The following is a 13,431-nucleotide window of genomic DNA, read 5'->3' as shown; positions in this document are numbered from 1 at the left end:
ATAAAAAAACTATTTTATATTTGAATAGATTTTTTAAAAAGATATTTTAATTATATATTGAAAATATTTTTTGCTTCTGCTTTTTTTACTACAAGAAAAACGTTGAGTACCGTCGGATATACTGTTGGATTTAGCGTTGAAGAATAGCAGCAGATTTACCAGCGGTAATGGCGTCAAAACTAAATTGGCGCATCTTTTAGGGTCAAGATTTACCGTCGAAAAAATTCGACTGTAAACCCACTTAGTGAAACGCTGTGTTTTGGTGACCCGCAATAGTTTACTGTCAGATTTTTTTTACGGTAACTGGGTAGTAAATTCAAAGCGCGAACCCTCTTCCCCCTTATTCGAATTTCATTCTCTCTCTCACTCATTCATTTGCTCCCCTCTCCCCAACACCACCATCTGCCGCCGCCAAAACTACCGCCATCACAGCCCCCTCTTTCCCTTTGGTCGCACCCTAGCCCTCGTGAACAACCACCTACCATCATCGCCATCATCTATGTTCCATCTTCTCTATCGCCACCGGCAACCACAGAGCCACTACAACGTTGCCCCATTTCCTTTTTTTTCCCCTTCCTCTTGTTCTTTCTCTGGTCGAACCACCCTTGCTGTCCCAGAGACCACCGAAGCTTAAACCCTTGCCTCCCCTTGAGCTCATTGCTACCGCCGCGGCTAGCTCCCTTCTCCTTCCTTCTTTTTCACTCTCGACCACTCTAGCTCGACCCCTGTCTCTCCCGTTTTGCTCATCACTCCAAGTTTTTGATCAAATTGCTAATTCATATTTTGTTTTAGTTAGAATTATTACTGGTTTAAGTTTTAGTTGTTAATTAGTGTTATGCTTTAGTTAGATTTAATTTTCTGTTAGTGGATTTTAGGTGGTTAGAATAGGTTAGATTAGGTTATTAAGGTTTTAAATTGTTGAAAAGTGTTAAGATTATTGAACTAAATTGCTGAATATTGTTTCTAGAGTTGTTTGAAATTGTATGAATTATGTTGATTTACTGTGTTACAACTGGTTTTGCTAAGATTTGATTGCCGAATTATTTGGATTATACTTGGTTGCTGCTAGTTTTGAATTATTTGTTGCCGGTGTTGATTATAGATTTGAAATTGGGGCTGTCAATTGATATTTGATCTTGATTTTGCATGATTGAGGCATTTATTTAATAGTACAAGATAAATTAAGTTGGTCTTTTTTAACCTAATTATATCAACTTTGTATGTTTAATTGGTGTTTGAACTTATATTAGGAATGAATTTCAAATGTTGAACTTAGTGTTGTGGTATTAGTTATAAGAATTACATTGGTATTATTATAATTTATCGTTGATTTGTTGTTCTAAATTTCTGTTAATTGCTATGCTATTTACAAATATGACGACAGGTAAAGGTGTTACGGATCAGGCTACTTGTCGTGGACGTGGTCGTGGTCGTGGTAGAGGGAGATTTGAATTGCTAAAATTAAAGTGTTTGATTATTGATTCTATTTTTGTGGATTTAGGGTTGTAGGTTTGAATGGCTGAAAGTGTTTCATGTTTACTGATTATTGATTCTAGCTTAGTGAATTTAAGGTTGTAGGTTTGAATGGCTGAAAGTGTTTCATGTTTACTGATTATTGAATTGTTAAAATTAAAGTGTTTGATTATTGATTCTATTTTAGTGGATTTAGAGTTGTAGATTTGAATGGATGAAAGTGTTTCATGTTTTCTAATTATAGAATTGTTGAGATTAAAGTGTCTAATTATTGATTCTAGTTTAGTGGATTTAGGGTAGTTTGAATGGCTGAAAGCATTTTATGTTTCCTGATTATTGAATGGCTAAACGTGCTTGATTATTGATTATAGTTTAGTAGATTTATTGCCTGTTGTTCATTGATTATTGACATTTGGTGTTGTTTAAATTAATTGTTGATGGATGGAGTTTGTGATGCATTCCACTTATAAATGAAACTCTGCCAAAATTTCTATAAAAATCTCTATATATTATGGTTATTTGCTTATGAAGTTTTAATTTATATTGCCATATTGCTTTGTTTATAGATTGTTGATAGGTTTGCGCCAAACAACAATGCATGTACTCAAGAGATTACCAATGTCATCAAGCTAATGTACGACCATCCCTGGCCCAGCTACAAGAAGATCCCCTATGAGAGTAGAGAGTGATGGTTTCAGAAATGGGCGGTAATTAATTTTTTTCTTTTAGTTTCAAACATTTTTAACTAGTTTATTTCTTCTATTTTGATTAACTAATTTTAAAGTTTCTTTGTGTAACTGCACTTTATATGGGACACTAAGCATGATGTCCTCATTAGGAAGATATATGACCATCAAATGGGTCAACGGCTCCAGCAGATGCTGGAGAATATTCGTGATGAGTGGGACCACCTGACGACCTGGCTCCGACAGGAAATAAAGAAGTCTCTGTTAGTTCACTGGGAGACCGATGAGGGATTTAGGCATCCGTACCTCACCAACAGAGCTAACAGAGCATTGACCAGGTCATTCAAGTATACCAGCAGCTCAGCGACCTTCGTAAAGACTAAGGCTAGGCTAGTATGTAGTTTCTTTAATTTTGTTATTAACTTAGTTATATTCTTTTAAATATAATTACTAGGCATCCTAATTATATTGTTTCAATGCAACATGTGTAGTCGAAGTAGTTGGAGCGCGAGGCGCCATTGGCGGAGACATTCAAGTACACCCACACCTTGAATGAGAACAAAGCAAGATTTGCTAATCAGCAGTCTCAGGATCATTATGTGAATAAACATACATCTGATCTTCTGATATAAAATTAGAGATTAACCGTATAACTGTCGTACTAATCACAATAACATCTGTTACACAGGAGTCTTACACACAGAGACTAAAGGTCACGACTTAGCAATCTCAGCAAAGTGGGGAGGACGCTGATGGCTCTGTTGCTTTAGTCGTCAATTCCGATGCGGTTTGGCGCGAGACCGCCTCAGCGCTGTACAAGAATTGCGTATACGAGATGGGGTCGTTCTTTGCCAGCAGCCTCTGTACCTTCACGTTAACGCTGTCGTCTGCCTCCACTACAAGAAAAATGCCGAGAATCGTCGAAGTTACTGTCGAATTTAGCAGCGTCTATTACCGGCGAATTTAGCGTCGAATTTTGCATCGGATACAAAGCAATCTGGATATCCCAAAATGTTTACCATTAGATTTTACATTCCGACGCTAAATCCGACAATAATGACTGGTGCGAAATATTGATTTGTGGGTGCCAACTTTACCAGCAATTTTACCGTCGAATTTGGCCGATGGTAAATTGCTTTAGTGAAATGCTGCCTTTGACTAACTTACCGTCGGAATACGCCGACAGTAAATCCGACGGTAACATTGGTTTAAAATTCAAACACGAACCCTTCCTTCCTTACTTGTCCGAGTTCTCTCTCTCTCTCTCGTGCTATTTTATCGGCGGAGGTGCTGCCAACATCGTCGTCACCTACCGCAGTTGCTGGTGTCGTCGTTGCTGATCGTTTTCACCGCTAGAGCTGTCGGTTACTGCTGGAAAGGTTGGAAACGCCGCCGCTATTCTTGGTGGCCATCGCCGTTGGAGTCGTCGTCACTACTGGTACTACCACACCTCCAGCATCCTGTAGCCACCAAGAAAGGTAATTTTTGCATAGATTTTTAATTTCATTAAGATTTTTATGTGGGTTTAGAGTTTTTTGTTAAATAGTTTATGAAAATATTGATTAAATTAGTGTAATGAAGTTTGTAATTAGGATTTGGTATAGTTCCTTGACTATTTTTCAGATTTTTTTGTGACTTTAAGGCTTTGTTAGGTATTTTACCAAATTATTGATAAAATTATGGTAACGGAGTTAGTGGTTAAGGTTTGATTTGTGTTTTTTAGTTTTTTCAGGGTTTTTTTTTGTGAGTATACAGTTTTGTTTAGGAATTTTATCATCAAATAATTGATTAAAATAGAGTAATGAAGTTTGTGATTAGGATTTCTTATGTTAATTTAATATAAATAGAAATTATAATTAAGTTATTAATGTAGGTTTAGTAGGGTGAGATTAAGAGTGTTCGACATTGTTGGTGGATGACTTTGTGTAGTTTGTTGACTTAATTAGTTTCACCTTGTAAGTTTACAAAGTTTTTTTTTTATTATGACGGTGGTATTTCTCTGAGATTAATTGGATTTCACTTCTTCTGTATTCTGTGCATCCATGATTTAGGTAGGTTTTCTATCTCTAACTATAATCAATTGTTTAAGTTTTATGTTGGACTTACTTTTTCTAGGATAGCATTTTCGAACGGAAGTGGGAGAAGGTCACGTAGAGACGCTTTCTCGAAACCCTTGTTTGCTAAAAAATTGTGGAGTTACAAGGGTTTGTCATATCGAGTCTGATGATAGGACAGAGGTTCAAGAACCTTACCAGATTGATGACCCAACTCTTTTGAAAATGGTGATTGATACCAATGAGCCGATTATCCTTATCTCAACATCCATGAATGATGATATCATTGACTTTGGGTTACATCATGACGCACTACCACAACAGGATGACGATCTTCAAGAAGAAGACGAGGTCGACGTGGACGAAGAAGAGAAAGACGAGTTTGATAATCAGAAAACTACCGTAGAAGACAATGATGGTAAACCAGAGGAAGAAGATGATGAATCTGAATAGAGTTAATGTAAATATAATTCTATGATATGTATATTTCTTTACCAAATTTTGAGAAGAATGTATTGTAATTAACATTGTTTCAGATATATCAATTATTATCATTTTGTAATTTTACGTTGTATGCTTGATATTTCACTTCATATTTAAAGCACTGTTTCAATTATGCTTGTTATCAGGTTACGGTAAAAATGGACGAAAAATTATTATTTTTAAAAAAATCTCCAAAAACTTTCCGTCAGCATGTCCGTCTGATTAATCTGATGGTAAAATGGCGTGGATACTTATAACATGGCGCCAACGTCATCCAACGGTAACTTCCAACGGATTGTGTTATATATTCTATCACTAAATTCAATGGAACTTAGCGTCAGCCTCTAAGAATCATCCGGAAAGTATTTTCCGGCGATGTTTATCCCGTCGCATTTATTTCGCCGCTGAATCCGATGGTAAATGTGTTACTGTTAGATTTATGTAGAAAATCTGCTAGTAAATCTGATAGTACTCAGCGACTTTCTTGTAGTGCTCTGCCACTAGTCGAGCCGTCGAGCCTGAGGAAGGCGTGGACTTGAGGCTGCAGGTGCAGGAGCTCACCCACAGCCTTCACCAGCAGGCTCAGGAGCTGAACGATTATTGGGAGAGGTATCAGGAGATCCTCACATGCGTGATAGACGTGGATGACCTCAGGCTGTAGTGGAGGGAGCAGCTGGAGCGACTTCAGCGGATGGAGGCTCAGATGGAGGTGTACTGGACTCAAATGCGCGCCGCTGGTATCATCCCTGCTAGTGGCAGTGGTCTTGCTAGTGGCACACAGACATCACCACCTTCTGCGCTGCCTCATTAGGGCCACGGGAACGAAGAGGAGAACTACTTAGATCTTTAGTGATTAGTGCTTCGTTTTATTTTTCATTGTATTTATTTGATTTACTTGACTTTTAATTTATTTTAAATAATAGGTTTCTATTATTTATAAATTGACCATTAATTGGGTGAAAAATAAATTTAAATAAAAATTAAAATTGACCATTTATTTCACAATTTTTTTCTTAAAAAAAATTGACATTACCGTTGGATTTACCGAGAGAATAATCCGACGGTAATAGTGTGGGAAACAATATATTGTGGCGCCAACATGATTTTTTGAGCAGGTAATCCGTCGGTAATTACTGTCATATGAAAAAAATCCGATAGTAAATATTTACTGGCAAGGTTTATACCTTCTGATTCTTTCCGATGGTAAATCCAACGATAACTTAAATTATTGTCGGATTTTGTTGTTTTTCTGACAAAAAATTCAACAGTACTCAACATTTTTCTTATAGTATTTAAAAGCAAGGTATTGTTGACTTTTAAAAAACATAAATAATTTATTTTCTTAATAAAAATATTCTTTAAAAAAAGATTTATCTAAATATGTTTAAAATTTATTTTTAATAAAAATATTTTTCACTCAAATAAATCAATCCAAACCAACATTAGAATTCTCTTCAAATTTAGGATGTTTAATCGAATTTAAAAATTTAAATTTAATTAAAAAATAACTAAAATATTCACAGAATTCTTTTAAGATACTAAAATACTTTTTTAACATCAATTTAAAAAAAAAAACAGAAATGCCCTTGTACGTTTATGCTTAAAGTATTAAAATATCCTTTAACCATTAATTCTAAAAGTCTAATTACCTTTATAATTTAATTTCTATGTTCTCTTTTACACACCCTTATAAGAATTAATTTAATTCGCTTCTCCTCTCTCTTCCTGTTTTTTTCTTTTCGCTTTGTATGGATGCTGTGTGAACACTGGCGCTTGGCGGTAGAGAAAGCTTCCGTTAGGTAGAATGATAGAATAACCTTGTATTGATATTCTTTAGCGCATTATTCGATTATTTTAATTTCTATATTGCAATATAATTTATGTTTCTTAATTCAATTGACTTTTTATTTTAACCTTTATTTGCTCGTACTGCACTTTTGATTAACCACATACTTGATGCCAAAACTTCTGTGTGCACAATTAAAAAATTGATGAAGAGATTAAATTTTATTTGTTGTTTACGGTATTTTCAAGTCCGACAAATTAAGAGCTAATTTACTGTAAATTTAAGTTTTATTTAAGAATTTGTCGTTAATCAATTAATTACTGCATGCACAAGAAGAGATTCAAACTCCTAACATTTATTTAAACAGATAAATAAACTAACACTTTGATCAACTCAAATTAATTATAAAGAGATTAAATTAGCTAGACGTTACTATTTAGATACAAAACACTATTTAAATAGTAAGGGTGGGAAGCTAAGTAAGTACATAAATAATAAAATTCTTTTTTTTTTTTGAAATAAAAAGCTCAACACAGTAAGGTGGAGCATCAACGTCTCAACAGAAACGTACTAAACAAATAAAATAAACTAATTTCTAATCATCTTCGACAAAAGCCATCAACAACCCAAAAGATCAAATATCATTCCACTCTTTGTAACTCTTAACGACCTGTTAACTACTTCTGCAACACCTGATTATTGATTCCTGAAAATTTTGTCATTCATTTTCAACCAAGTGCTCCAAATGATAACAATGAAACCAAACTCACCAATATTCTATTAATTTGACTGCACGATTGACTCCCTGAACCACGTAAACTTACGATCATTCAGTTCTATATCCACAAGTTCGATAAAACTGTTAACACACTAGCACCTTTTCTTTCTTCCAACTGCACAACCTCATTAAAGACACCCATATAGCAAAGATGAACCTGGCATATTTCCGATAAAAAACTCAACTCTTCTCACACAGCAAGCTTCTCTTCCCTTGTATGCGCACCATATACCAAGCAAACAGCACAAATAAAATTATTGTTTGTCAATTCCCCTTCTATACACAACCATCTCTCCCCTTTGTAACAATTACTCAACTTAAATATCATAACATCCCACATTATTAATAAACCTCCAGAAGCACCTTCCGATCCCACAAATTCCAAACTCACCGCATCATTACCCCAAAATTGCACTACATCAAACTTAGAAATCACCTCATTCTTTGTCTCTATCAATCTTAATATATTCACATTATTTTTACTCTTAAATTTTTTACCATTTTTCACTTTCCAACACCCCCTAAATCCCTCATATTCCACAAACTAAAATCATTTAAAAACTTTATTACACACCTTATTTCGGTTTTTAGGGCGGCACCTTCTTGCTTTCTCTTTCTGTTTTGCTTGCCTTCTTTTTTGTTCTAATACTTCATTTTGAGCTTGGAGAATAGCCATAATGTCCTCATCCTCGTCATATAAAACAGCTCCTGATTCGACAGCCAAATTCCAAGCAACCCTATTTTCAGCCATATCTTTATCCCAACTTCCTCCGTGTTCATCTTGATTAGTTTTACCGTCTGCATCCTGCTCTGAGTTCTCCGAATCTTCCAAGTTCCTTACAGCCCTTTCATCATCCAACTCAATTTCCTGCACCATTGTATTCTCATCCTCTAAATCTGAATCTTGCACTGCATCACCCCTCATCAGACATATGCCAACATGCTGCTTACCACTCTCGTCCAAACTAGCGTGGATCTCATTAACTACACCTGGTGGAATGTTTTTTTCCGCTGTACTGTTCGAACAATTCTCCGCACCTCCGCCAATCTCTTTTCCGGCTTGATTCTGCTCGTCGGGTGTATAAGGGGCTTCACGCTCCTCCCTGGCCTCCACGCCATCAAGTTCAGCGCGGACATTATCACCTCCGCCTCTAGCAGGTGACTTCAACATTGCTCCCAGATCTGCCTCGTCGGCGCTATTCACCGTGGCATCAACCCCGCAAACTCCATGACTAGCCACGCCCCTCTCATCACCGTCGCCCGCAGCAGCCAGCAAGGAGGCCCTTTTAAAACGCATAATGACTTACTCTCCGTCGCACCACACAGCCACTTCACCGCCATACCCCACTAACATATTGGGCCTTATATGCTTCAACTCAGCCCCAACTAAACTTTTGTTCAACACCAGATCAACCCCTTCTTTCCGTTTATCCCCGTATTCCCAAGTCTCTGTTCTTTCAGAGATTGCTTCGTTGCTGATTGTTTGAGATTCTATAGATTTCGCACTCACCATAACTGCCGGATACATCAAAGGATTATTTATTCGCGTTTTCAAAAAATCCTCATGCCACTCATCCAAATCCTCAACAGCAAATACCTTTCTATCCTTGTCATGCTCTGCCTCCCGTAGTCCATGTGGCATCATTACCACTGGATCTCATCCCACCTCCAACGGTTCCCTCTGAATTTCTAGTTCTTCACTTCTATGGTGTTCCAAGAAAACTCTCTCTTTCTCGTTCACCTCAATATTCTTTTCTTTGATTTTTTCTTGTTTTCCATCAGGAAACTCCCTGACATCTTCATCGTGTGTAGTGATTTTTCCCCGGACATCAATCCTCCTCCTGTACTTAGCCTCACCCACAAAGATCTCTTTGCTCCTTAATCGCATTCCATTCATCTCCTTGATGGCCTTTAATGCACCTCCTTTTGTAGTATACCTGATAAAAGCAAACAGATGGATCCAGTCATACTTCTCTTTACGTGCCAAATAGATGTCATTTATCCTTCCTGTCCACTTGAACATATGAAACAATTCATTATTCGAAACATTGTCAGGTAAATTATCCACAAAAATTGTAAATGATTCACTCTCCAATTGGAGATACAAATCCGTGGATCTTTTTCAATATGAGGCTGTCTAACTTTATCCCGCCTTACATTAGACATAGATAGATTATAGAGTATCAGGAGTACTTACTCTCATATTTTTATTGAAACACTATTCTGTCAATCTTTTTCTCTGATTGTGTCGCGGACGGGGTTGATGTAGTGACTCTCATATGCTTTGGAAATTACTTTTAATTTTAAACTATAAGTAAATTATTTTTGCTTTTTTAATAAAATTCTTTTAATAAGTAAATTCTTTTAATAAAATTCTGTACTCCTAATTACAACACATCTAACATACAATATTATTATTTATGTGCTATCTCCTTACATTTAGATGATAGAGCAACAAGTAGCCAACAATTGATAACCGTGCATCAACATATGAATAACGTGTCATACATATTTATATATCAATCCTTAAGAAGCATACATTGCATATATAGGAGGAATTAACGAAAGCCCAGCAGACAACTTCCCACTTATTTAAGTATTCTTTTATATCAAGATCTAGCTACTGATTCTTAAAAAAAAAAACACACACACATACATATGTATTAAATTGAAGTACTTATCAATTTATTTGCCTAGCTATATGCTATTGGATCAGTATTATCCTATCACTTTCACGCTAGATCATTCTCCTTCCACCACAACCACTCTCCCGGTGGCAATTGAAGTACACAGCAGCAACAGGAGATCCGAGATTGTAAACTTGAGCAAAGTCGCGAGTGTTAAAGTTGTTACGCCACGTCGGAGCGTGTATCAGTTGCCTCCCCACCATTTGCTTGTACAGCACAAACACTATTCTATGTATTCCTGCCGTTGGTTCTGGACTCTCGTACTTCATTATCTCTTGCCCTGCATTATATTTTCTTACTTAACATATATAATATCACACAAAAATATTATTTTTACATTAAAATCAATTATTTAAATTAATTATTATAAAATTAACTAGTATGTATTTATATATAAATATAGTTATAATTTAATTTATTTTAATATATATTTTATACTTTTATATATATTCTATATTGTAGTAGCTAATTTTAATAGATAATTTTAATGTATATATAACATGGATGAATATAATATGCTACACTGTACTTTAACATTTTACATAAATCTTATGTATATATATGTGCTTACCGAAGCTCGCCCCTGTAGTTCCTGGAATGTTAATTACCAACCTGAGCAGTCATTTAAGAGATGTATCAAACTATCAATATATAAATCTTTCACAAATATAAAGTTTATACATTCGTTCCTCATCATTTATAACACAATCCATACCTATATACATTCTCTAAATTGTTTCTATTATTTTGCTTCTGGATGTTAATTATACATTCATCTGTTATTTTTTACTTCTATCTTTATTTTTATAAAGTAGTAAATAATGTTATATAATATATAGTTTTATGTTAATATATCTCATGAATCATATACGCTTTTGGACAGAGAATGATTTTTCGGTTAGGGTATGATATCTTTTTTGGATATATAGCTGTTGAAATACAAGTTTCAACGTACAGAAGGACTATAAGAGCATTTCCAATTTAGTTTTATATGTATTTTATTTTAAATTCTACAAAATGTTATATTGATATTTGTAAAATTATATATTATAAATAGTAATTGAGATTGAATATGAGATTTATTATTTTAATATAAAATAAAATTTAAAATTATTTTACTTCATGTATATGTCATATTTAAAACTCAAACTTCAAAATCAGTCTCATTGGAGATGCTCTAATTAACCGAGAAATAAAAAAAAATGATACCAAAAACAACCGACAAGCAGACTCCAACAAAAATAAAATAAGTCTTACGTAGCTCGTGGCTCGTTGAAAATCTTCTATTAATAAAATTTTGTGGGACAAAATCTATTAAAGAAAAAGAGTACATAACTGTATAAATTTAAAAGTGCAAAAATTGAAATATATATTTGCCTTTTGTAATATTTTATCTCTGTTGTAGTCTCTATTTGTTAAACATTTTCAGTTTTTCTTAAATGTTCACCACAATAACAAAATCCGAAAAACAGAAAGGAAAACGAACCGGAACACGAACACGTTAGGGTATGGTATCTGATCTATATATAGATATGTTAATTGTCATCACTTCAAAGTTCAAATAATTAGTTTGGTGTGATGCTAAGTAATGCAGGCTGTTTAGTAAAGAATACAATTAATTAGAAATGAAACCAATTTTAACCAATTAGTTAAAAAATAGGTTTATTACAAAAAATAATAATAATAGAAATAACTCTCCACTATCTTGATTTTTCAAATTTTAAAATAAAAAATAAAAAAGAGTTAACTTAATTAGCTTGTTATGTAATTGGTTTCCTAAATTTTTTTAATATATTTGTAATATATTTAATAAAGAAGAAATAACTTAAAAATTCTACTAATACTAATTTTAATAATTATTTTTACGCCACTTACTGGTAAAATATATTTTTTATATCTTATTTAATTTTTTATGTATGACACTTAACCTTATATGTTAATTAGTCACAGTTAATCTCATCTTTAGATACTATTTATTATTCTCTTATAATTGAGTTACTCTCTCTAGCTATTATAATAATAATAGGATATTTGTCTATTAATTAAAAAAAATTAATTAATTTTAATTTAATTAATAGACAAATATCTTAAAATTTTTTAATAATAAACAAATAATAGAAAATAATCAAAATTTATTATTTTTGTCATCATTTAACTATCAATTTAATTTTTTTATTCTAATTTTTTTTATTATATAGTAATCTAAAAACATACTTTATCCCATATTTTTAAATATTAATGACTAACTGATAAAAAAATAATAAATTTTGATAATCTTCTAATATTTTTAATAATAATAATAATAATAATAATAATAATAATAATAATAATAATAATAATAAACTATTTGATATTTAGATAATTAAGCCAACCTTCATGTAAACATATTCGACTTTTAGAGCAGTAAAGAAGGGAATAGAGGAACACATGTTACATATTCATCCACGTTATAAGATGGTGACCCATAACATACCAATGCAAATACTCCCTCATATTGGGATTAGTAGGACTAGGTGCATCAGGGTCTACCATAATCTGCATATACATATACATATATATATATATCATCATCATGACACGTAACCTTAAAATTAGTAATAGAGATGATCTTTTCAAAGATAAGAAGTGCATATATAGAGATACGTACCAGAGTGTAAAAGGTCCTAAAATCATCACCACCAACATCAACTCTTGGTTGTTTGGTAATTTGGGAGGGTTTGAAGTCAGAACAATTGACTACTTCTGAGTTATTGTTATACGCAATCCTCAAAGACACAGAACTTGTAAAGGGATCAACAACATCTCCTAACAACCTTCCAAGAGTAAGAGGGTCCATTATTATCTATGAATATTAATGCTATATATCCTAAATGTGTTACTACTTAATTATGAAAGGAAATATCTGTATGTACATCAATATATATACACGCGAAAATTTAAGGGGAAAATAAAAAGAAAAGCCAGCATATATCTCTTAAAAAGTTGCGAGACATGGACGAGACATCGATTTGAGATTTATAAGAATGCATGCATGAACTTTGCTTGAATCGGAAACTAAATTCCTGCGCAATTTGTTGGACAGTAGTTGTCGGAGGATAAAACAAACACATACTATATAGTGGAAGTTAAAATGCCAGATCTTTTCAAGGTTTGACCATTATGTATATTCTATTATTCTCTCTTCATTTAATTTAAGCGTGGAACAAACAAAAGTAGTTTTTTATTTATTTATTTTTCTTTTATAAATATATAATAAATATATTAAAAACTTAAATTTTATATTTTTAATTTTTTTTAATTAATAACTTTAACATGTCTCTTAGTTAAACTTATATAATATATACTAAGAGTAGATAGTAATAAGATGGAAGCTATTGTCAGTTTGTCACATTCAATAACAAGAAAATATAGTTGTTGTTTAATTATTCAAATAACATTGCTCAAAATTAAATGAATATTTTTTTTAATATGCTTGTGTTTTCTT

The 13,431-nt window shown here is 33.2% G+C and overlaps 1 protein-coding gene across 1 annotated transcript; it reads right to left on the bottom strand.

Moving 5' to 3' along the window:
- Positions 1 to 9,823: 9,823 nt before the first annotated feature.
- LOC107608205 (protein VERNALIZATION 3-like) lies at positions 9,824 to 12,895 on the bottom strand. The gene is made up of 4 exons (XM_016310067.3): positions 12,595 to 12,895; positions 12,421 to 12,482; positions 10,519 to 10,559; positions 9,824 to 10,227 (listed from the first exon to the last, which is right to left on the bottom strand). Exons 1-4 carry the CDS (start codon positions 12,781 to 12,783, stop codon positions 9,998 to 10,000), a joined length of 522 nt encoding a protein of 173 aa, XP_016165553.1. The 5' UTR covers positions 12,784 to 12,895; the 3' UTR covers positions 9,824 to 9,997.
- Between the last annotated feature and the right edge of the window lie 536 nt (positions 12,896 to 13,431).

This window comes from Arachis ipaensis, chromosome B7, assembly GCF_059453495.1.
Source record: "Arachis ipaensis isolate K30076 ecotype BB chromosome B7, ASM5945349v1, whole genome shotgun sequence".
In the NCBI taxonomy this organism is placed as follows: Eukaryota; Viridiplantae; Streptophyta; class Magnoliopsida; order Fabales; family Fabaceae; genus Arachis; species Arachis ipaensis.
This window is presented reverse-complemented; position numbering and strand designations above follow the sequence as displayed.